The sequence below is a fragment of the Mytilus galloprovincialis genome, chromosome 1 (genome assembly GCF_965363235.1).
Source record: "Mytilus galloprovincialis chromosome 1, xbMytGall1.hap1.1, whole genome shotgun sequence".
Classification (NCBI taxonomy): Eukaryota; Metazoa; Mollusca; class Bivalvia; order Mytilida; family Mytilidae; genus Mytilus; species Mytilus galloprovincialis.
Window position 1 is genome coordinate 105,199,164 of NC_134838.1, and position 23,605 is coordinate 105,222,768.

General features: G+C 31.6%; 1 protein-coding gene across 8 annotated transcripts in view; it reads left to right on the forward strand.

Moving 5' to 3' along the window:
• The window catches only part of LOC143048569 (dynein axonemal heavy chain 12-like), a 94,339-nt gene extending 70,734 nt beyond the window's left edge, over positions 1-23,605 (forward strand). For 5 of the 8 annotated variants that reach the window (XM_076222335.1, XM_076222326.1, XM_076222318.1 and 2 more), the window contains 16 exons: positions 196-388; positions 859-1,031; positions 3,971-4,111; positions 5,459-5,617; positions 7,369-7,513; positions 8,027-8,251; positions 8,468-8,647; positions 15,499-15,639; positions 15,824-15,961; positions 18,021-18,254; positions 18,588-18,770; positions 18,976-19,079; positions 19,749-19,953; positions 21,356-21,493; positions 21,765-21,856; positions 22,471-23,605. In XM_076222335.1, coding sequence (XP_076078450.1) covers positions 196-388; positions 859-1,031; positions 3,971-4,111; positions 5,459-5,617; positions 7,369-7,513; positions 8,027-8,251; positions 8,468-8,647; positions 15,499-15,639; positions 15,824-15,961; positions 18,021-18,254; positions 18,588-18,770; positions 18,976-19,079; positions 19,749-19,953; positions 21,356-21,493; positions 21,765-21,856; positions 22,471-22,732 — 2,713 coding nt within the window. In that variant the 3' untranslated portion in view covers positions 22,733-23,605. Of the gene's footprint in view, positions 1-195; positions 389-858; positions 1,032-3,256; positions 3,398-3,970; positions 4,112-5,458; positions 5,618-7,368; positions 7,514-8,026; positions 8,252-8,467; positions 8,648-15,498; positions 15,640-15,823; positions 15,962-18,020; positions 18,255-18,587; positions 18,771-18,975; positions 19,080-19,748; positions 19,954-21,355; positions 21,494-21,764; positions 21,857-22,470 lie in introns of all 8 variants that reach the window. The other 3 variants (XM_076222345.1, XM_076222361.1, XM_076222379.1) reach the window with 2 other exon arrangements.

Here is a 23,605-nt window from a genome sequence, read left to right on the forward strand (position 1 = left end):
TTTTCTTATTTAAAAAATATTGAGACTACCAAAATTTCTTCACAGGTGTTTTTTTTTTTATTAGTGTTTTTTTTTTTTATTAAATTTTTGGTTGTAACAATAATGATTATTTTTTTAGTAACTGTCAGTGAACAGAAGTTGTTTTTTTTTTTTTGTCTTTATTGTATGTCTAATTATTGATACATTACATTACAGGCCAGAATTAGAGGAAGAGAGACAAGCATTAATTGTTCAGAGTGCTGCTAACAAAAAACAACTAAAGGAAATTGAAGATAAAATTCTACATACTCTATCAGCTTCTGAAGGAAACATTCTGGAAGATGAAACAGCTATACAGATTTTGGACTCATCTAAGATACTTTCTGATGAAATATCTAAGAAACAGAAGGTATAATTATCACCCAGTTTGTTTATAATATGGGTCAAAGGTTGGGGGAGAAAAGTTGTAAATACAGAAAGGATCAGGATAATGATGTACATTTTAAAATATTTATTATCATTTCTGCTCTCAGAAAATGTAAAATTGTTTTTACTATTGAAAGGAAAGGTTGAACGGTTAGTGATATATGAGGCAAAGTTGGTTTTTTTTGACAGGGTCACATTCTGATTTTTAGTGTCATTGTGTAGTCTAGTGAGCCACAGAGGTTTTGCATTTTGTTCAGATTTTCAAGTATTATGCTGAATGACTTAGATTTATTTTGTCTTTCAAATCATTACATGATTTTATTCTTCAAAACTGCTTGATCCAGCATTTCAAACTTCTAACATTTAACTTGACATGTTGGCTACTTACCAGTTTCATTGCAGTATTTATATAAAAATATTCAAAATTGGTTCAAATTATGTTTATTATTTCAGATTGCAGAGGAAACTGAACAGAAAATTGATGCTTCTAGAATGGGATATCGTCCAATCGCTAAACATTCGTCTATTCTGTTTTTCTCAATTGCTGATTTACCTAATATTGACCCTATGTACCAGTATTCATTGACCTGGTTTGTCAACCTTTATGTTATGTCTATTCATGACAGGTAAGACTATACTACTTTTATTTGGAATAAGGTCAAATCCTAAATTTAATGAAAACTAATGGATTAATTTTTATAGGGCTGCAAATTTAAAATTGATTTTCTAAATGGAAGCCTTTTATATCAGTTTCTGTTCTTTTTTCATTTGTCAAAGAATTTTGCTAGGAAATCACATTTCATCACCAGATACTTGTGTTAAGGATTGAGTCTGCATCAGACTGCATTAAAGATTTCAATATTTAACTATTCTGTTATATGGGCAGATGATTTTTATTCAGACATGTAGAGAAAATATGAACAGTTCTGTAAAATTCAATACAACTGCATAGGGGTTTTATTAAAAAAAAGATATATGTAGAAATATACAACACTGCTCATACATTTCACATTAATCGTAAAAAATCGTTATGACGGCATTTCTTTTCAAATAATCCATACTATTGCAATAAAACATATTGAACCATTGAGGAATATGTTCCATGCAAATTTATTATCACATTATGACTGTTTTTATCCATGCAAATTGAGCATTATAGGTTTAATTGGTTCCTCATTTTTGTCGAGCCTGCAACTTTTGTTGCAGAAAGCTCGACATAGGGATAGTGATCCGGCGGCGGCGGTGTTAGCTCACTTCTTAAAAGCTTTATATTTTAGAAGGTGGAAGACCTGGATGCTTCATACTTTGTATATAGATGCCTCATGTTACGAAGTTTCCGTCAGTCACATGTCCAATGTCCTTGACCTCATTTTCATGGTTTAGTGACCACTTGAAAAAAAAGTTCAGATTTTTTGTAATGTTGAATTCTCTCTTATTATAAGTAATAGGATAACTATATTTGGTATGTGCGTACCTTGCAAGGTCCTCATGCCCTTCAGACAGTTTTCACTTGACCTCGACCTCATTTCATGGATCAGTGAACAATGTTAAGTTTTGATGGTCAAGTCCATATCTCAGATACTATAAGCAATAGGGCTAGTATATTCGGTGTATGGAAGGACTGTAAGGTCTACATGTCCAACTGGCAGGTGTCATCTGACCTTGACCTCATTTTCATGGTTCAGTGGTTATAGTTAAGTTTTTGTGTTTTGGTCTGTTTTTCTCATACTTTATGCAATAGGTCTACTATATTTGTTGTATGGAATGATTGTAAGGTGAACATGTCTAGCGGACAGATGTCATCTGACCTTGACCTCATTTTATGGTTCAGTGGTCAAAGTTAAGTTTTTCAGTTTTGGTCTTTTTATCTGATACTATACGCCATAGGTCAACTATATTTAATGTATGGAAATATTTTATGATTTATATATTAGTCGCGCAGGTTTTATTTGACCTTGACCTCATTTTCACGGTTCATTGCTCAGTGTTAAGTTTTTGTGTTTTGGTCTATTTTTCTTAAACTATAAGTATTGGGTCAACTATATTTGTTTTATGGAAGCATTGTTAGCTGTATATGTCAGCCTGGCATGGTTCATCTGACCTTGACCTCATTTTCATGGTTCATTGGTCTTTGTTTAGTTATCTTGGTTAATGTAACGTTTATGTGACAGTTGTAATAAAGCTTTATACTTAGGACTATCAACATAATATCAATGATTAGTAAAGAAGGCGAGACATTTCAGTGTGTGCACTCTTGTATTTAAAACTACTAAAGGAAGAATGTCAATAAAGATGTTTCCTGATAATATTATATTTGTAATTATGTTGTTCAACTATAATCTCATATAACCATTGTTTGAAAAATGATTTACGCAAGACACTCACAAAAATACTTTCAAACCAGCTTCTTGTAAGTAGTTCTGTATTATACATGAAAAAATATCAGTGTAACTTTTGGTGCTTATCCATTATTTAAGATGGCACCCAGAAGAGCCCTGTTTTGGGTTTTGTTTGTTGGTGAATATGCTTACATTTCAGTATATATGTTATGATGTATGTTTTTGCTGTCATACATGTAAAGAAAACAAACCAAAAAATAATCAGTCTAAAAGATACAAGGAGCATGATTATGGTGTATTTTGTATAAGGAACCACTGACATTAATTTGCTGTTGTAATTATATACCGACCAAAGTATACACACAATCATCCTTTTCCATTGTATATTTCCATCCTTATGTATTGCACAAGTTATATTAGAAAAAGAGATGTCAGAGTTAATTTAAAAAATATGTTATACTTAACATCTTTTATGAGCATTAATTCAGCAAAAAGCTTGGTTTTGTTTACAGCAATAAGTCCAAGATATTGGAGCGACGTTTACGTTACTTGAACGACCACTTCCAGTATCAGTTATACGATAACATATGTCGTTCATTATTTGCTAACCATAAGCTGGTGTTTTCATTCTTGCTCTGTGCAAACCTTTTGTTGTGAGTATGAATGAGTAGAATTGTACTCAGAGCCACTTGGTAGAACGTATATATATTGTCAATAAATATCTACACCAGAAATAGTTGTAATGGTCATTAATGGAAGACAATTTTTCAGATTTCATTTACTTTTTTATACTTTAATTGAGTTTACCGAAGATTTCCAAATGAATCTTCAGAAAAACAAGATAGACTATTTACTCTTTAAAATAGATTATGATTGAAGTATTCCTTCCATTGATGACACATTGTATAGCACTACAGTTCTCTTATATAATCAGGAGGATTTGGTGTTGGTTACAGCTAAAACATTTGTCTATTATTTTTAGGTTAAGAACTTTTCGATTACGCAATTTAAATTATATTTATTATGGCTTCGACAGATGTTTTAGCTGTAACAGGCTTGTCACCCTAAGAGGTCTAGTGATAAAACTCCTTCTAGCACTAACTATTGCATGTGTATGTTGTTTAGGGTAGATCATTCTGCAGCAGTGTGTATGTTGTAAAGGGTAGACAACTCTCATTGTAATTAATAGATATTTTCTTCATCTTGTTGTGATTCTTCATTTTCAGCAACAAATCCAAGATCCTGGAGAGACGTTTGCGATATCTTTCTGACCACTTTACCTACAGTTTATACTGTAATGTTTGTCGGTCACTCTTTGAGAAAGACAAACTTCTATTTTCTTTTATTCTCAATACTAATATAATGTCGTAAGTAAATGATGGTCTGCTCAGATCATAATGTGTGATTTTTATTATTCATTTGGAGTTATTTTCTCCTGGTGTGTGTTATTATAACAATTGATTCAGTTAATGGTTTGAATATAACTGGTATAAACCCTTTGATTATTTAACCTGTTGGTTTGTATTACAAATTTAACCAGTATGAACCCTTTAATTATTTAACCTGTTGGTTTGTATTACTTAAGCTTTTTTGCATGAATCTTATTCGCATATGATTTTGCCTGTGCTTGAGAAAAAGGGGATGATTTTATGGTTTTCTGTTTTATTTATTATTTTCCCAATCTTTGATCTTCTTTTTTATGGGTTAATAGGTTACCTGAAATAAAGGCATATATTATGACTATCCAGTTCTCTCAGTCAATGTACAAAATATACAAAAAACTAATTAGGCTTAAATCCTTGTGATAATTTATGAATGATGTTCCATGTTCCTTTGTAAATTCAAAGAGAATTAGATTAAATTTGAATGTTGATTCAAAAGTCAGGATATTTTCAGAGGAGAAAATGTTGACAAAACACTGATCCCAACCAAGGGAATATATTACAAATAGTGAAACGTGTTTGATTCTTTATAATCAATTTCCCTCCAAGAGTTCCTATTACTGTATCTACTTTTACTTTAAAAAAATCCGTTTTATATTGTCACTTGCAATAATAAAATTAAATTCAAATAAAAAAATCATATTTCCCAATATATCTTGAGAAACATTGAACATAGAAGTCAACCAATGCATTCATATCCAACATATAGAAAAATTGTTTTGAATATATCCTCAGTAATCTTGCATTTCTATCTTGTTTCTACCCAATTGTTATCCAGTCTTTCTATAAATGCTATCACTGAATTTGTTTGTTGTTGTTTATTTTTGCACATTATCTATGTCTTTACAATTTTGTGTATTTACTGTAATGTTTATGTGGCATGTTTTATTTCCATTGTGTGAGTAAACTATTGAATTCAATGTCTATGCTTTCTAATTTAAAATATAAATAACTGAAATAGAATTTAAATTGTGAATAGTGTTCCAAATTTTGTGGTTTAATTATTGATTACTTTAAATGGAATTTAATTGGTAAACAATCTTCCTTGCAGTAAATCAATCATTTCATATTTTTAAAGGAAGATGAATTTATTTAATAAAGCCATTATACATGTATCAAAAGAAACTGCAGTCTTATTTGAGATGTAAAACTGGTTAATTGATTAATTTTATAATTTAAAACATCTTATCTGAGAAACATAGCATATATTGATTATTGATATATACTATAACATGACAACAATATTCACTTACAAATGTTTTGTCTTTGTAGATCCAAGAATGAATTAGATCATGATGAGTATATGTTTTTCCTGACTGGAGGTGTTGGTCTGGAGAACAAACTTGCTAACCCTGCACCAACATGGCTGACAGACAAGAGCTGGGATGAATTGTGTCGTCTTGCTGAACTTAAAAAATATAAAAAATTAAGGTAAAATTTAACAAAATTTGCTTTTAGGGAACACTGAACCTGAGTTACAGACAATAACAAAATCTAAAATCTAAAATAAAAGTGCAAATCACGAAAATAATTTTGACAACTGTAACCCTGAGATAAAATAGAAAATAGTGTATATAAACATTGATTAAGATCTTATAAAGGTAATTTATAATCCTCCCACTGTTGGGCCCAGATACATCTGAATTTGGTCCTCAACTCTGGCTTTTTTTTTTGCACCGATGATATTCCATACTTTCAACTGTAAGCTATTATTATGATGATGATTTAAAAATTATGGCTGGCACATTTTATCAACTAAAAACATAATTTGGTTCTGAACTTCACAAATAATTTGACAAACTTGATGTCCAAGCAAATTGGTATGCTATTCTTCAATTGGCAGATACAAAGCAGAGACTGAAACCTTAAAAAAATAACTTGACCTTGTACAATATTAAAACAGGGCCTAGAGTTCATATCTGTCCCATACAAACTTGTATGACCTCTGCATTACGATTGACTGATTCTATGATGATATGATTTTTCAAATTTTAATGCCAAATTAGTGTGTTGACCCGAATTTCACGGTCCACTGAACATAGCAAATGATAGTGGGATTGAGGAATCGGTGTACTATGGACACATTCTTGTTATTTTTTTTTTTTATATTGAATTGGATCCTGAAAGGCTGAAGGGCTTGATTTATGTCTATATGAATGCACTTGTTTGTAATTATGTAACCAATCAATACATATGTAATAGATAAAAAATACACTTTTTAGAAATGGGTATGTATCTGTTTGTTATTGTTATTCATTGTTTGTTATGTTTTCAGATAAAGTTATTTCATTTCATTTCATTTCATTATCTTTATCATTTTTAAACTTTTTAGATTTCAAATTTTTCCAGTTACTTATTGGGACCAATGTTTTGCAAACTTTATGAGTCAAAAAAACATTATGAGTGAAATTAAAATTCTATGAAATGTAAATTTACCACTTCTGATGCTCAGTGATGAATCAAATATTTCTTTTTATCAAGACTGTTCTTCCTTGATGTTTGTTATGTGGCATCAAAAGTTAATGATCTTATGACTCTCATGTATCGGGTTTTTTATTTTATTATCATGACATATGATACAGACATACAGAATAATCTTTTAACAATTTCCGATGAAACAATGCCTTTATTGCACCTACTCGTTCCAGATCTGGAGAATTTGTATTTTATATAAAGCATTTGACAGTTATGTTTAGTGTTACGCTATTAAAACTAACGACTATACACAAATTTACTGATGTTGAAATATTTTTTAACAATTGGATTTAATTATTTGACTTGTCTGCTATCAGACATAAACTTTTTTGACCTGTTTCACACACAAAAGATGTTTTATATTCAGATTGACTCTCATAATCCAATTTCTGTTATATTTCATTTGACATGTTCTCTCAGAAATGTTTAATTGCAGTAAGTAAAATGATTTACGCGCGTTATTCAGTGTGCACCAAATTTTTTATGTTATTTCTTCATAGACAGAAAAAATATTACAGTCATTCCTTATAATTTAATTCTAAATTCCATTTTAAACCGTAGAAAACCATGAAAAAACGTTGATGATAAATTATGTCTATGGGCTCATAACAAAATAACGTCAGCCAATCAGAAGACGTGTTACATCCAAAATTAACTTATTAGACATTGTCAGAAGGAATTTAATATTTTTATTTTTATTTTTACAGAGAACATTTTATGAAGAATCTGGATTCTTGGAATAAATATTACAACTACAGAGAACCACATAATGAAGAGTTACCTGCTCCTTTCCAAACGGAATTAAATGAATTCCAAAGAATGTTGATACTTAGATCTATTCGGCCAGATAAAGTATGTTACAACTTTCTTTTGCAAAGCCATAGTTGATTTCATACATTTATTTTGTATGGCTATTTGTAATATCTTAACAGTTGTAAATTCTAAATCTGCTATAACTATTGATACCTGAAACACAATTTGTGTGTAACCACATATTTATTATTTATTGTTATGAACAAATGATATAGAAATAGTTTGTCTTATTTTATTAGAATATGAAGAAAAAAAAAGTTTTTTAAATTACTGAATAATGTTTTAAAGTATATCGATCAAAACTCTATAGTAATAATTTTAAGCTGGATTCACATGTCCAAGAGCAGTTTTCATGCATCTGGTAACAGATTCAATTAAGTTTGAATGATTGTTTAATTAATGTTTACTAAGTGTACAATGTAGTTTGATCCAAATGTATATTGGTTCTTCCCATGTACAATCTTTACATGCATTAATATGTTCTTCTGTTCTTGTCGTTATTAACTGGTACTTTATTGTAAACATTCCTAACAAAATGAGGTTTATTTTTAGATTATTCCAGCTATTACAAACTTTGTAATGGAGAAGCTTGGTAAGAAGTTTGTAGAACCCCCACCATTTGATTTAGCCAAGAGTTATGCTGATTCTAACTGCTGTGCTCCATTGATTTTTGTCTTATCACCCGGAGCTGATCCAACCATGGCATTGTTGAAGTTTGCAGAAGACAAAGGATTTGGAGGAAATAAATTTAATTCTATATCACTCGGTCAGGGACAGGTATGACAATTCCATTTATTTATACCCTTTCTTACAGAACATAAGTCAACAAGATTTTGAATTTATTAAAAGATAAAGATACTACATGTGATGAATAAGGTATATTGAATCTTTTTCTCAGCTTTCATTGATAATTCCTATTTACAGCAAATTTTAAATCAAGCATTTTTGGTGAAAATAGCAGTAATAATATTCTAATGATCTGTCCTTACATAGGGACCAATTGCCAGTAGAATGATAACGAAGGCCAGAGAAGAAGGTAGCTGGGTACTGTTACAGAACTGTCACTTGGCCGTGTCATGGATGACGCCTCTGGAGAAGTTATGTGAAGAACTTACACCAGAAAATACACACTCAGAATTCAGGCTGTGGCTTACCAGTTATCCATCAGATAAGGTAAATTATTGTACAGTTTCATTTGAAATGATCTACATAATATGAACATGCTTTTTCCAAAGAACATTTATTTGCTTTGACATGGCAGTAGACTAGCTGTATGGTAGCAAGATAAATGTGAAAAACATATGCCAATAGCAACTAGTCCGAAACTTTAGTATTAAATAGATATGTGTTTTGTTAGATTAGTAAACTGCCATGTCCAAATAACTAACCAATTTGATTGAGGTCAGATGAGGTCTAAAATATTCCACTGGATAAACATTTTCACACACCATGGCTACAACTTGCAACAAAATTGTCAATTATACATAAATGTACAAAAAATATAATTAAACTTAATATTTTTACATTTTTCACTCACCTGGCCCAAAGGGCCTGGTGAGCTTTTCTCACCACTTGGCGTCCGTTGTCTGTCGTCTATTGTCCATCGTTGTCGTCGTTAACTTTTTAGCTCACCTGACCTGAAAGGTCAAGTGAGCTTTTCTCATCACTTGGCGTCCGGCGTCCGTAAACTTTTACAAAAATCTTCTCCTCTTTAACCAAACTTGGCCACAATCATCCTTGGGGTATCTAGTTTAAAAAATGTGTCCGATGACCTGGCCATCAAACCAAGATGGCCGCCATGGCTAAAAATAGAACACAGGGGTAAAATACAGTTTTTGGCTTATAACTCAAAAACCAAGGCATTTAGAGCAAATCTGACATGGTAAAATTGATTATCAGGTCAAGATCTATCTGCCCTGATATTTTCAGATGAATAAGACAACCTGTTGTTGGGTTGCTGCACCTGAATTGGTAATTTTTAGGAAATTTTGCTGTTTTTAGTTATTATCTTGAATATTATTATAGATAGAGATAAACTGTGAAAAGCAATAATGTTCAGCAAAGTAAGATTTACAAATAAGTCAACATGACTGAAATGGTCAGTTGACCCTTTAGGAGTTATTGCCCTTTATAGTCATTTTTTAACCATTTTTAGTAAATCTTTGTAATCTTTTACAAAAATCTTCTCCTCTGAAACTACTGGGCCAAATTTAACCAAACTTGGCAACAATCATCTTTGGGGTATCTAGTATAAAAAATGTGTCCAGTGACCCGGCCATCCAGCCAAGATGGCCGCCACGGCTAAAAATAGAACATAAGGGTAAAATGCAGTTTTTTACTTATAACTCAAAAACCAAAGCATTTAGAGCAAATCTGACAGAGTTTAATAATTGTTTATCAGGTCAAGATCTATCTGCCCTGAAATTTTCAGATGGATCAGACAACTGGTTGTTGGGTTGCTGCCCCTGAATTGGTAATTTTAAGGAAATTTTGCAGTTTTTGGTTATTATCTTGATTTTTATAATAGATAGAGATAAACTGTATACAGCAATAATGTTCAGCAAAGTAAGATCTAAAAATAAGTCAACATGACCAAAATTGTCAGAGAACTCCTTAAGGAGTTATTGTCCTTTATAGTCAATATTGAACAACTTTTCGTCATTTTTGTAACTTGTATCTTCTTTTCTAAAACTATGGGCCAAATTTAACCAAACTTGGCCACAATCATTACAAGGGTATATCTATTTTAAAAAAGTGTCTAATGACCCTGCCTGCCAACCAAGATGGCCGACATCAGTAAATATAGTAACAGGTGAGCGACACAGGCTCTTGAGAGCCTCTAGTTACATTTTGGTCACCAGCAGGAGACTTAGTTTAACATAGGACCCTATGGGAAATGCATACAAATGACTTCTTTTAGAGAACCGCTCAATGGGATGAAACCAAACATGGCATGAATGTTCCTTATGAGGTGCTGACCAAGTGTTGTTACTTTGTAGCCGATCCATCATCTAAGATGGCCGCCAGCATGGGACTTGTTTAACATAGGACCCTATGGGAAATGCATACAAATGACTTCATTTAGAGAACCACTGAATGGAATGAAACCAAACATAGCATGAATGTTCCTTATGAGGTGCTGACCAAGTGTTGTTACTTTGTAGCTGATCCATCATCCAAGATGGCCACCAGCATTGGACTTAGTTTAACATAGGACCCTATGGGAAATGCATACAAATGACTTCTTTTAGAGAACCACTGAATTGGAATGAAACCAAACATAGCATGAATGTTCCTTATGAGGTGCTGACCAAGTATTGTTACTTTGTAGCCAATGCATCATCCAAGATGGATGCCAGCAGGGGACTTAGTTCAACATAGGACCCTATGGGAAATACATACAAATGTCTTCTTTTAGTGAACCACTGAATGGAATGAAACCAAACATAGCATGAATGTTCCTAGTGAGATGCTGACCAAGTGTTGTAACTTTGTCGCCGATCCAACATCCTAGATGGCCGCAGTGGGGGGACTTAATAGTTTAAAGGAGACGTGACACAATTTTTTTTTTTTTTTTTTTTTTAATTAATTAATAAATATTGGTCAAATAACATATTGTAATATTTTTTTCTTGTCAAAACCTCATTTAACGGCCTTTTAATGGTCAAAGAATCCATCGCTTGTCGTAATCTTTGATTTTTAATGAGATACCGGTCACGTGATCGTGATGACGTCAGTGGATACAATCTGAGAAAATGTCTCAAAAAGGACAGAGTCGATCATATTCCTGGAAAATTAAACAATGGACGGTGTTGACAGCAGTTTTCAAGGCAATTCTCAAACTTTAGATATTCAACCGTATCAGTTTGAGCCGTTACTTGTTGAAAATAATCAAGTAGAAGATATAAATTCGTCATCCGACATTGACGATCTTTCAAGCAATGCCGATATAATATATATCAATAATTAATTTCACCAAAAATAAAGAGATATTTCTTTAAAATGTTTACGTTTAACAGGTAATTGAATTACATTTAATAATACAAAAAGACAGGTCATAAATAATGTAGGACAGAAAGTCACAGGACAAAAAGTCACAGCCAAAAAGTCACGGAAAAAAATTCACAGGACAAAAAGTCACAATTTATTTTCGAAATTATTTTTCATATAACAAGAAAAAATAATTTTAAAAAATACAAAATTCTTGATCTATTATATATTAAGTAACTTTGTTACTAAAATTTATTCAAAATAGATATCAATAATGATCAAATAATTGTTATAAAAACAACATGTCAAAGTGGCTTATTGGTATCTTTAAATGGCTTCATTGTGGCATGAATTATATCCTTTCCATGATTTAAATTTAATTTTTTTTTCATTAATCAAGCTTCATGAAAAATTTCCTAAACTCGAAAATGAATTAATGTAATAAAATAAAATATTTCAAGATCACTCTCTTATAATTTAAAAACAATTCTCAACAATCGTCATAAATTACCTATCACCTTACCAAGAGTGTTGGGTGTAAAATTTGAATTACTAAAGCTGCCCCAAATAAATGTGTAATAAGTATGACCAGAGTGTATATATGTCTCTGGTATGACATAACAGGGGGGAGGGGGTATTATAAGTAAGATTTAAAGAAGTTTTAAAACAGTAATATATATTCATATGTCTTTTTCCCCTCCATAATAATCCGATTGAAAATGTTCTATGAGTACTGGCTTATTTTTTGTGATATTTTTTCCGTGTGGTATATCCTCAGTCTATAAATTGTTTTGTATTTTGTGACTTCTCTTCAACTTCGACAAAGTTTGGCATAGGGGCCTTATATGTAAAATGAAAGCTTATGGTATTGACGGAAACTTATTGGATTGGTTTCAGGATTATCTACACGACAGAAAACAGAGAGTAGTAATGCATAACAGAAAGAATTAAAAAAACGATAGGCCATTATGTAAAATTGAAACGTTTCATTTGTACGGCCCAAGGAAATTGAATATCATCTAACGCAATTGAGATGTTCCCCTTCATTCTTAAACAATGATCTATTTAGAGCTAATGTTATAAATTTATAAATGGTCCTTCTTGTCATTGTGGGTCAGATATTGATGATATCTACCATTACTTCTTTGTTTGTCCAAAATACACATTATGTAGAAAAACCTTATTCGATAATCTCAACTGGCTATCTGAAAACATTGTTTTAAATACAAAACTATTAATTTGCGGACACATGGAACTTTCGAATGAACAAAATATTCAAATTTTCAAACATGTTCAAAATTTCATAAAATGGTCAAACAGATTGTTAATGCCTTGATAGAGGTTATTGTTACTGGCACGGAACATCATTGTCATCATCAGTACACACGTCACCGTCACAGAATCATATGACTTTTCAAACTTTCTTTTTCTCTTTTTTACGTATGAAAGCTAGTATTATTCTATAAACTGTTTTCCTTATATGCATGTACATTATATCATACTATTATTGTAATTTTATATTGTATTATGGAGAAGACTTCATAAGTATGATTTACTTGTTTCTAATCCTTTTTGCTTTAATTTAGCAAGTAAAATATGTTTTAACTAACTCAGTCTATACTTATACATTATCTACTACTCCCAGGTCTGTATCAATTGGATACATTATCTACTACTCCCAGGTCTGTATCAATTGGATTTATCTGCATTATTTAAGTTAAAACTATGTTATTCATCTCCATGTCTTATGCAATATAAAGATTTGCATACATTCACTAGCCAAAATATTTGTTTCTCATTCAAGTCACCTTTTGCATATAATTTTTCACCACGATAACCTTGCATCAATGGTCTGTCATTTTAAAAGCATCACTTGATATCTCTTCACAATTTATTTTTTATTAAGAAATAAAATGATTTTTAATAAATAAATAGAAAAGGTAAGTACTAATAACTTATTGCAATACATCCTTCATACCTGCCTAATTTTTATTAGAAAACTCAGAGGGAAATTTATGTACCCACTACAGGTTATGTATTAGTTATGGGGACTGACAGGCTTTTTTTTTTTATTAATTATTTACTTTAGAAGCATTTCTTCTTAATTCTCTATTTTTTTTCTATTTATTTTGCTTATCTAATATTATTATACTCCATTCTTTACTAAGTAAATTCACAAACACATTATTTTGTATCCCCCCCCTTTTTTAAGCTGCACTGTCAGTCCTCTTTTCTCTATTCTGTAAACCCCCATATCCGACAGTAAGGTATTGACTATTGTTTATTCAAACAGGTTAAACAGATATGCATTACGTAACTTATATCTGTAACCATTGCTCTAGTATATTTTCCAACCTCACCTGTGCACCCAGCAGGTGATCATGGATGTACACAGATTCGACGCATGTTACGCAATAGTGCATATTGCCGATGTCATATATATATCACCACCCGGGGGCATGACACCTGTAGCTTTCAACTTCAAAGGTAACCCAGCACTGCAGAGAAAGTGTGCCGCATACCTGTAACTTCTGATCGATGTTGATGACTTTTAATTTATTATGTCCAATACCTGCACACGTGAACAGGTAGTGAGGTACACGCAGGAGGTACACAATACCAAATTTTAAACTTTGAGATATATTTGGCTATAAATTTATACACAAATATGACTAAACTATTAAAAAAATTATTAATAAGGGACGCAAAAAATATTTGCGAAGAAAAAGATTTTTTTCTCCCTCAGCCATTCTCCGCTTCTCACAAGCTCTCCGCTTAGGTGGGGCTCAGCTGTTGTTGGTTGTGTCAATGGAATGTCAGGTACCGCATTTGGACGAAGTTTTTGGCTTCATGGGAGATTCTTCATAACTTCTGGGTCACGATCGTAACATGCATTTGTAAAGTGGGCGGAACAAAGTCTATAACTAGTGCTTGGTAGGAAGTCCTATCTCTTCCTGGGACTAGTCTGCGGGTTACTCAGAAAACGGATTTTTTTTTTATCAAATTGTCCTTATGCCTATTGTTGCATCTACTGGCAGAACACAGAACCATTTTTAATCACTGTCATGGGTTTTGTTGGAAGATATTCGAATATGAAATTGCGCTTATTATGCCTTTACACCCGTCAGTTTAATATGATTGATGTAACCACTGACGTCACAGCCTCGTTCTGAGTGACTTCCGGGATTGAAATATGCATAATTAGTATGTCGACAGATCGATACATTTAAATTTATTTTTTATCCATTTAAACGATAATTATATTGTTATCGATGTTTTTTGGGGGTAATTATGTATAAATAAATATTTATTTAAAAAAAAAAAAAAAAAAAAAAAATCATGTCACATCTCCTTTAACATAGGTCCCTTTGGGAAATACATACAAATTTCTTCTTTTAAAGAACCACTGAATGGAATGAAACCAAACATAGCATAAATGTTCCTTATGAGATGCTGACCAAGTGTCGATTCTTTGTAGCTGATCCATCATCAAAGATGGCTGCCAGCAATGGGCTTAGTTTAATTAGGATACAAAAGTCTCCTTCTATAGAACCACTGAATTGAATGAAATCAAACATATCATGAATGTTCCTTTCCTTATGAGTTGCTGGCCACGTGTTGTTACTTTGTAGCCAAATTTTATCTTTTTTTTTATATGATTTCAAAAACCCAAGTAGAGTCAGGTGAGCGATACAGGCTCTTGAGAGCCTCTAGTTAACATAATATGAACGAACCTTTTGAAGATTCACTGTGTTCTAACATATTCACACAATTTCAGTAAGAACTGATTACATGCTACAGTGGTGTAACAGCACAGCATAAGAAATAACCATCAAAATCAGATGAAAAAAGGCTTAACTCATCAAATCGATACAAAACATTGAATGTCATTTAAACTGCAAAACAACTTTATGCTGTGATCATATACAGTGAAAGGTAAAAGATGATCTTTGTAAATTGAACTGTATGAAGCATATTCATTGAATTTCTGAAACATGTATGATATTTAAATAATATACTATGTATATTTGCAGTTCCCTGTAACAGTTTTACAGAATGGAGTTAAAATGACCAATGAACCACCTACAGGTTTGAGACAGAACTTGTTACAGTCCTATCTTAATGATCCAATCAGTGATGCTGAATTCTATGCAGGATGTCCAGGAAAAGAACATGTTAGTATATGTTGATCTTACTCTGAATATTTTAATCAGTTATAATTTAATTTTCATACCCTCTTAACACTTTCAAGACATTCTTTGCATGTTAAAGGATGTAATAAGGTGAAGTTAAGCAATTTGATTTAGCTTCTCGTTACTTGTTGTCTTTTATAGCATTTGATCATATTATTTTTTTCAGAATTTTGAAAAGTTGCTGTATGGGTTGTGTTTCTTCCATGCCATAATACAAGAGCGACGTAAATTTGGTCCTCTGGGATGGAATATTGCTTATGGATTTAATGAGTCCGATCTTAGAATCTCCATCAGACAGTTACAGGTATGATTTTAAGAATATTTCTCTGTGTGATGACAAGTTGACAATGTTTTTTCAAGTGATAACAAATCTGATCTATCACTCTATGTGGTATTTAATTTTTTATGCCCCGTCGTAACGGAGGGGGGATTAAGTTTTGCCCTTGTCCATCTGTATGTACTTCCTGAAGTTAGTTTCTTGTCTCTAACTTTAGTTTCCTCCACCAAATGTTATGAAACTTATACGAAAAGCTTATTACCACAAAATACAGATCAAGATTGATTATGGTAGTGTCACTTTAACCATTTCAGAGTAATGCACGTTTACATATGGCAAAATTGCTTAATTTTTATACGCCCGTCATCTTTTAGACGGGACGTATTATTGTATACTGTTGTCCGTCCGTCTGTCCGTCCGTCTGTCCGTCCGTCCATCCGTCCGTCTGTCCGTCCGTCGTCCACACTTCGGACAATAACTCAAAAACACTTTCACCAATTTCCATGAAACTTAAGTGAATTGTTTATATCTATTGACGTAAGCTCCCTTTCGTTTTTTTTTAATTTCAGATTTTAAGTTTTGGATTTATGGGGCTTTATTCATAAAAAAGGGGGGATTTTCAACACTTCGGACAATAACTCAAAAAGGCTTTCACCAATGTCCATGAAACTTTGGTGAATTGTTTATATCTATTGATGTAAGCTCCCTTTCAATTTTTATAAATTTCAGATTTAAAGTTTTGGATTTATGGGGCTTTATTCATTAAAAAAAAGGGGGATTTTCAACACTTCGGACAATAACTCAAAAAGGCTTTCACCAATGCCCATGAAACTTTGGTGAATTATTTATATCTATTGATGTAAGCTCCCTTTCAATTTTTATAAATTTCAGATTTTAAGTTTTGGATTTATGGGGCTTTATTCATAAAAAAAAGGGGGATTTTCAACACTTCGGACAATAACTCAAAAAGGCTTTCACCAATTTCCATGAAACCTTGGTGAATTGTTTATATCTATTGATGTAAGCTCCCTTTCAATTTTTATAAATTTCAGATTTTAAGTTTTGGATTTATGGGGCTTTATTCATTAAAAAAAAGGGGGATTTTCAACACTTCGGACAATAACTCAAAAAGGCTTTCACCAATGTCCATGAAACTTTGGTGAATTGTTTATATCTATTGATGTAAGCTCCCTTTCAATTTTTATAAATTTCAGATTTTAAGTTTTGGATTTATGGGGCTTTATTCATAAAAAAAAGGGGGATTTTCAACACTTCGGACAATAACTCAAAAAGGCTTTCACCAATGTCCATGAAACTTTGGTGAATTGTTTATATCTATTGATGTAAGCTCCCTTTCAATTTTTATAAATTTCAGATTTTAAGTTTTGGATTTATGGGGCTTTATTCATAAAAAAAAAGGGGGATTTTCAACACTTCGGACAATAACTCAAAAAGGCTTTCACCAATGTCCATGAAACTTTGGTGAATTGTTTATATCTATTGATGTAAGCTCCCTTTCAATTTTTATAAATTTCAGATTTTACATTTCCGTGTTATGAATTTTTATGCTTAAAAAAGGGGGGATTTTCCAATTTTGGGACAATAAGTAACACTTTCACAAAATTTTATGCAACTTTGATAAATTGTTTATATCTATTGACATAAGCTCCCTTTCCATTTTTATAAATTTTAGATTTTACGTTTTCTTAAGTAATGAATTTATATACTTAAAAAAGGGCGATTTTATGAAACTTTGGTGAATATATTAATGTAACATCCCTTTTGATTTGTATATATATTTCTAGTTGATCATATAAATTCATTTAAAGCATAAAAGACAAGTTAAAAGAGCAACGGGCGTATCATGCGCTAAAGCGCAGCCCTTTATTTGTGTCTGTCCTCTAACTTTGCCTCAACCTAATGTTATAAAACTTATACATAATAGTTATTTTTTATACTGAATGTTCTATTTTAATTGACTTATAAATTGAAAGTATAAAACTGTGATGTCATATACACATCAACTATCTGTATTTTAATAGAGTGCACAAGTTTTAAAGTTCTGTATTTTTTTGTTCTATTCCAGATGTTTATAAATGAGTATGAAGAGGTACCATTTGATGCTATCACCTACATGACAGGGGAGTGTAATTATGGTGGTCGTGTCACTGATGACTGGGACAGACGATGTCTCAGAGCTATCCTGCAGGATTACTACACTCCTACCATAATAAATGAAGCTCGGTATAAGTTCTCTCCAAGTGGAAACTACTATTCACCACCTAAGATGTCATATGAAGATTATATTGAATTTATTAGGGTAAGTTTTACAACTTATCGAAAGTGAAAGTAAATATCATATTCAATGTAATAAGGGTGTTAAATTTTCTCCCTGATTGAATATTCCATATGAATATTTGCTATTATGCAAAGAAATAAAAGCTGAAATCAGTTTGCTACAGAAGGAAGTTATGTTTTATACAATAACAGATTTTCACTGACAATAGCCAGTTGTAGGAAAAATGTTTCAAACAAAAAAGTGATTGTGTCCTTTTTAAACCAAATTGAATGCAAGCTCAAGAGAAGACTTTTAATCATGTTTCTTTACCTAGATTTACTGTGTCATATTTTAAACATTTTTTGTTATTTGTAGAATTTGCCAACAAATCAGAACCCAGAAATATTTGGCATGCATGAAAATGTGGATATATCAAAGGACATGCAGGACACCAAATTATTATTTTCCTCTGTCTTGCTGACTGAAGGTCAAGGATCAGGGGGTGGAGGTCAGGCTGATGATTCACTGTATACTATAGCTGGGGATATCCTTGCTAAGGTTTGTATCTTCTCCTTTTAATGTTATATTCTGATCATAACATGTAGCAGTTGACAACACAGATAAAGCTTTGTTCATGAGTATTACATTCAAGGATTAGTTATATCTAAGTCAAGGTGGATAAAGATCACATTAAAACATGAACTTTTTTTTTGTATGTTGCATCTGATTCAGACTTGATTGACAGAGTTGTGTATATTTTCAGCTTCCTAAAAATTTTGATATTGAGGCCGCCACTAAAAAGTACCCTGTCTTATACAGTGAGAGTATGAATACAGTGTTGGTACAAGAAATGGAGAGATTTAATACGTAAGTATACCAATATAGACAACATGGTGAAGTTTTAAAATGTACAAACAATTCATATGAGTTGTATGTTTGACTGATAGTTCTGACTGTTATTTTGTAAAATAAGCTACACTTATATCTATGTAAAATAAAGAGATGTGGCATGATTGCATATGAGACATCCATCCATGAAAGTTCAAATGGATAATGATGTAAACAACTTTAGATCACCATACCGCCTTCTTGATTTTGCAATACCTATAAACTATTTAAGGTCATTGCTTCAGAAAAAATATAACTGTAAATAGAGAAATTATTGCATGCATTTATTATTGCGATTTTGACATTTTGGACTATAATGCAATTATAATTTTTGCGATAGTGTGAAAAATCTTGTTTAATTCTTATAAAAAAATTCAAAAATAGAGTTTTAGTTATTGTGATTATAACCCTGTCCCAATTTTTCGCAAAATTTCTGAATTTATAGTATACAATTCAAAAGAGAAAATGAATAGCCTAATTTATCTTATAAACAAATATGGCAAAAAAAACACAACATAGTTACACAGTTGATTTATTTTAACAAGACAAGTGTCATTAGAAACACTTTTTAGTAAGTTATCCTATTTACAAAATGTTGTTGCCACTTGTATACAGCCTTATAATATTTGAATTTATTTGTATTTACAGTTTGCTGTCCATCATCAGAAGCAGTCTGGTAAACATACAGAAAGCCATCAAAGGTCTTGTGGTCATGTCAACAGATTTAGAAAAATTAGCTGGCAGTTTGATGATTGGTCAGTTACCTGCTATGTGGGCCAAGAGGTCATATCCATCACTTAAACCTCTTGGAAGTTACATCAATGACTTCTTAGACAGACTGAAATTTTTACAGGTAAATCAGAGGGAAAAAAATATTTTCACACGTAAAGAATAAACAACTTGGCTAACTCTAATAAGGCTGTTAGTTTTCTCGTTTGAATTGTTTTACATTGTCATTTTGGGGCCTTTTATAGTTGACTATGCGGTATGGGCTTTGCTAATTGTTGAAGGCCATACGGTGACCTATAGTTGTTAATTTCTGTGTCATTTTGGTCTCTTATGGACAGTTGTCTCATTGGCAATCACTTTTTTCATCACTTGGCGTCGGCGTCCGGCGTCGTCTGTCGTCCTTAACTTTTACAAAAATTCTCCTCTGAAACTACTGGGCCAAATTAAACCAAACTTGTCCACAATCATCATTGGGGTATCTAGTTTAAAAAATGTGTCCGGTGACCCGGCCAACCAAGATGGCCACCATGGCTAAAAATAGAACATAGGGGTTAAATGCAGTTTTTGGCTTATATCTCCAAAACCAAAACATTTAGGGCAAATCTGACATGGGGTAAAATTGTTTGTCAGGTCAAGATGTATCTGCTCTCAAATTTTCAGATGAATCGGAGAACCCTTGGTTGGGTTGCTGCCCCTAAATTGGTATTTTTAAGGAAATTTTGCTGTTTTTGATTATATATCTTGAACATCATTATAGATAGAGATAAACTGTAAACAGCAATAATGTTCAGCCAAGTAAGATCTACAAATAAGTCAACATGGCCAAAATGGTCAGTTGACCCCTCAAGGAGTTATTGTCCTTTATAGTCAATTTTAACAATTTTCATCAATTTGGTAAATTTTTGTAAATTTTTACAAAATATTTTCCTCTGTAACTAAAGGGCCAAGTTCATTATATATTGAGAAAATTGTAAGTACCAAAATGTTCAGTAAAGTAAGATCTACAAACACATCACCATCACCAAAACACAATTTTGTCATGAATCTAGTTTATAACTTCCAATGATTTTCCTGAAAATCACTGATTATAACTTATTAACGTGTTTTTGACAAAGTTTAAAATACTAATTAAAGTTGTAATCTTTCTGAATCTAAAGTCTTTTTTTCTTCTTATTTTTCATAAAAAAATATGCTTTCGGAAGGAATCGAAAGTATAGATGCATACAGATTTGCTACTATTGAAATAGACTTATTGTAATTCTCAGGTCACACTGTTCAAATGTCATAGGTTTAAATACATATTTCCCTGACATTTATGACAAAATACTCTTTACGATTCTTTACTCTTTTGTCAGAACTGGAGACTTCAAAGAACAAAGTCAAATTAGAAATTTATTACTTTTTGACTTATACAGATGTTTATTTATTTATTACTGACAATAAACATTATGAATTACAATTAATATGTTCCAGCAGTTATTTTGATTATGATATATACTAATTATTATGTTTTTTTTTGTATACAGAAATGGTATGATGAAGGAAAGCCAACATCATTCTGGATATCAGGATTTTTCTTCACACAAGCATTCTTGACTGGTGTCATGCAGAACTTTGCCAGAAAGTACACTATACCTATTGACACATTAGGATACGATTTTGAGGTTAGTTTATAGCATACTTCATATCAATGAAAATTAATATAATTATCTAATTGACCATATTTATCTGCAATAAAATCAGGGAGGAATTAAATGAAGACTAAATTGTGTTCACATTTTCATGAGTCAATAATTATTTTCCTCTAATCATCCCTCAACCTTTTGAAAAAGGAAGGTTTTGTACTCGGCTAACAATTTAATGACAAACCCATAAACATGTGAAAGTTAATTTTAAATAAAAAGATATTATAACATTTGTACTTTCTATTTTCAGGTATTAAAGGTTGACATTATGAATGAACACCCAGAGGATGGTTGCTATGTCTATGGTCTATTCTTAGACGGTGGACGCTGGGACAAGCACAAGTAAGTTCAAAGTTAGGAGAGAAAAAAACATGAAATTTTGTTCATTTTTTAAAGTTTGACATTGAAGCAGACTATTGTATAACAACAGATAAGCTGTCCCCTCAATCACAATTAGTGTACAAAGTTTCATGATCAGATAAAACACTGAAGTCAGGTAAGGGCTTTGCTCATTGTTGAAGGCCATTAAGTGACCTAAAGATGTTAATTTCTGTCTCATTTGGTCTCTTGTGAAGAGTTGTCTCATTGGCAATCATACCACTTCTTATTTTATAAGACACAGTTTCTGTGATCACAGTAAATTGGTATTATTTTTTTTTACTATATAACTTTCTATCATTTGTGATGATTTAGTTAAAGTAGTTTTAATGATGAAATAAGTGATATTTAAATTAAACAAAGTAGTTGTTGACTAATAAAATGTTGCACAGAGATTATTATTGAATTATAAATTCCCTCAATGAGAAGCTTATCTTATACCACTTGCTATGAAGTTGTTGGGGTTTATTGTTTTGAGATGAAGATCATAGTTTCTAAAAAAATCTAAGCATCATGCTACCGATTTCACCTGAAGCATTGGAAATAATTTAATTAACCATTAATTGTATGTTTTGCAGGGGAAATTTGACAGAACAGCTACCTAAGATTTTATTCGATCCACTCCCAGCTGTATGGGCCAGACCTGCTAAGAAAGCCGATATTGATAGATCAGACAAGCGTTATGAAATTCCAGTCTACAAAACCAGTGAACGAAAAGGTGTTTTGTCAACCACTGGCCATTCAACAAACTTTGTGTTGGCAATGCTGCTACCTACAGATCGACCTATAGAACACTGGATAAAACGTGGATTGGCATTACTTTGTCAACTGGACGATTAATTATCTTAGTGCTCTTGAGGAATTTATTTCATACTATATTTTTATTGACAAACTGTGATGAGCTATGCATAGGAATTTGAACCAGTTATCTCTTGTCAGAGTGAAAATTACCATAAATTTATTTTATTTATTTGAAGATTTTATTGAAATGTTGTTGATATATTTATTTAATTACTTGATTTGTTGGATATGCTGTGATATGGACTTCTCCTAGACAAAGTAATTTTATCTTTTTCAAACCCCAATACATGATATTTATCAGTTTATAGTGACCTTATTATTGTGCTCTCTCAGTGTTGCAGTGAAGTTTTTGTCATAAGATTACACTTTTTAATCAGGATTCTGATAACTTGACAGAACCTTAATCTAATCTAGTTATCTTTTTTATTGTTTCTTAAATGAATATCATATGTACATATTTTTATACACCGTTTATGATTTATACATTCCGTCCAATACTGATTTAACCATATAAAACTGAAACAAATATACAACACATATTTATTAATGTTTTTATTATTGATATATGTATTTTATAAAGAATACCTAACCGTCCAAAGTTTATTTTTACATTGTGTGTTAACCAGATGTTGTCTTTAAATTTCACATTCCATGTATTTTTGATGACCACAAAGTATAAATGATCATATAAAAAGATATGCTTTAGAGAAATTTATTTTTCCATAAGGAAGAACAAATAGAATTAGACACCAGTACTTATGAATGCAGTTAAAAAAAGAGGTTGCATAAAGTAGTGAAGTATATTTAGAAAACAGAAACCCAACTGTAGTTGTAATGTGGTATTTTGTTTTATTTCATCTGTGATATCTTTGAAAAAGCATAAAACTCTTACAATAAATTATGTTTTCACAA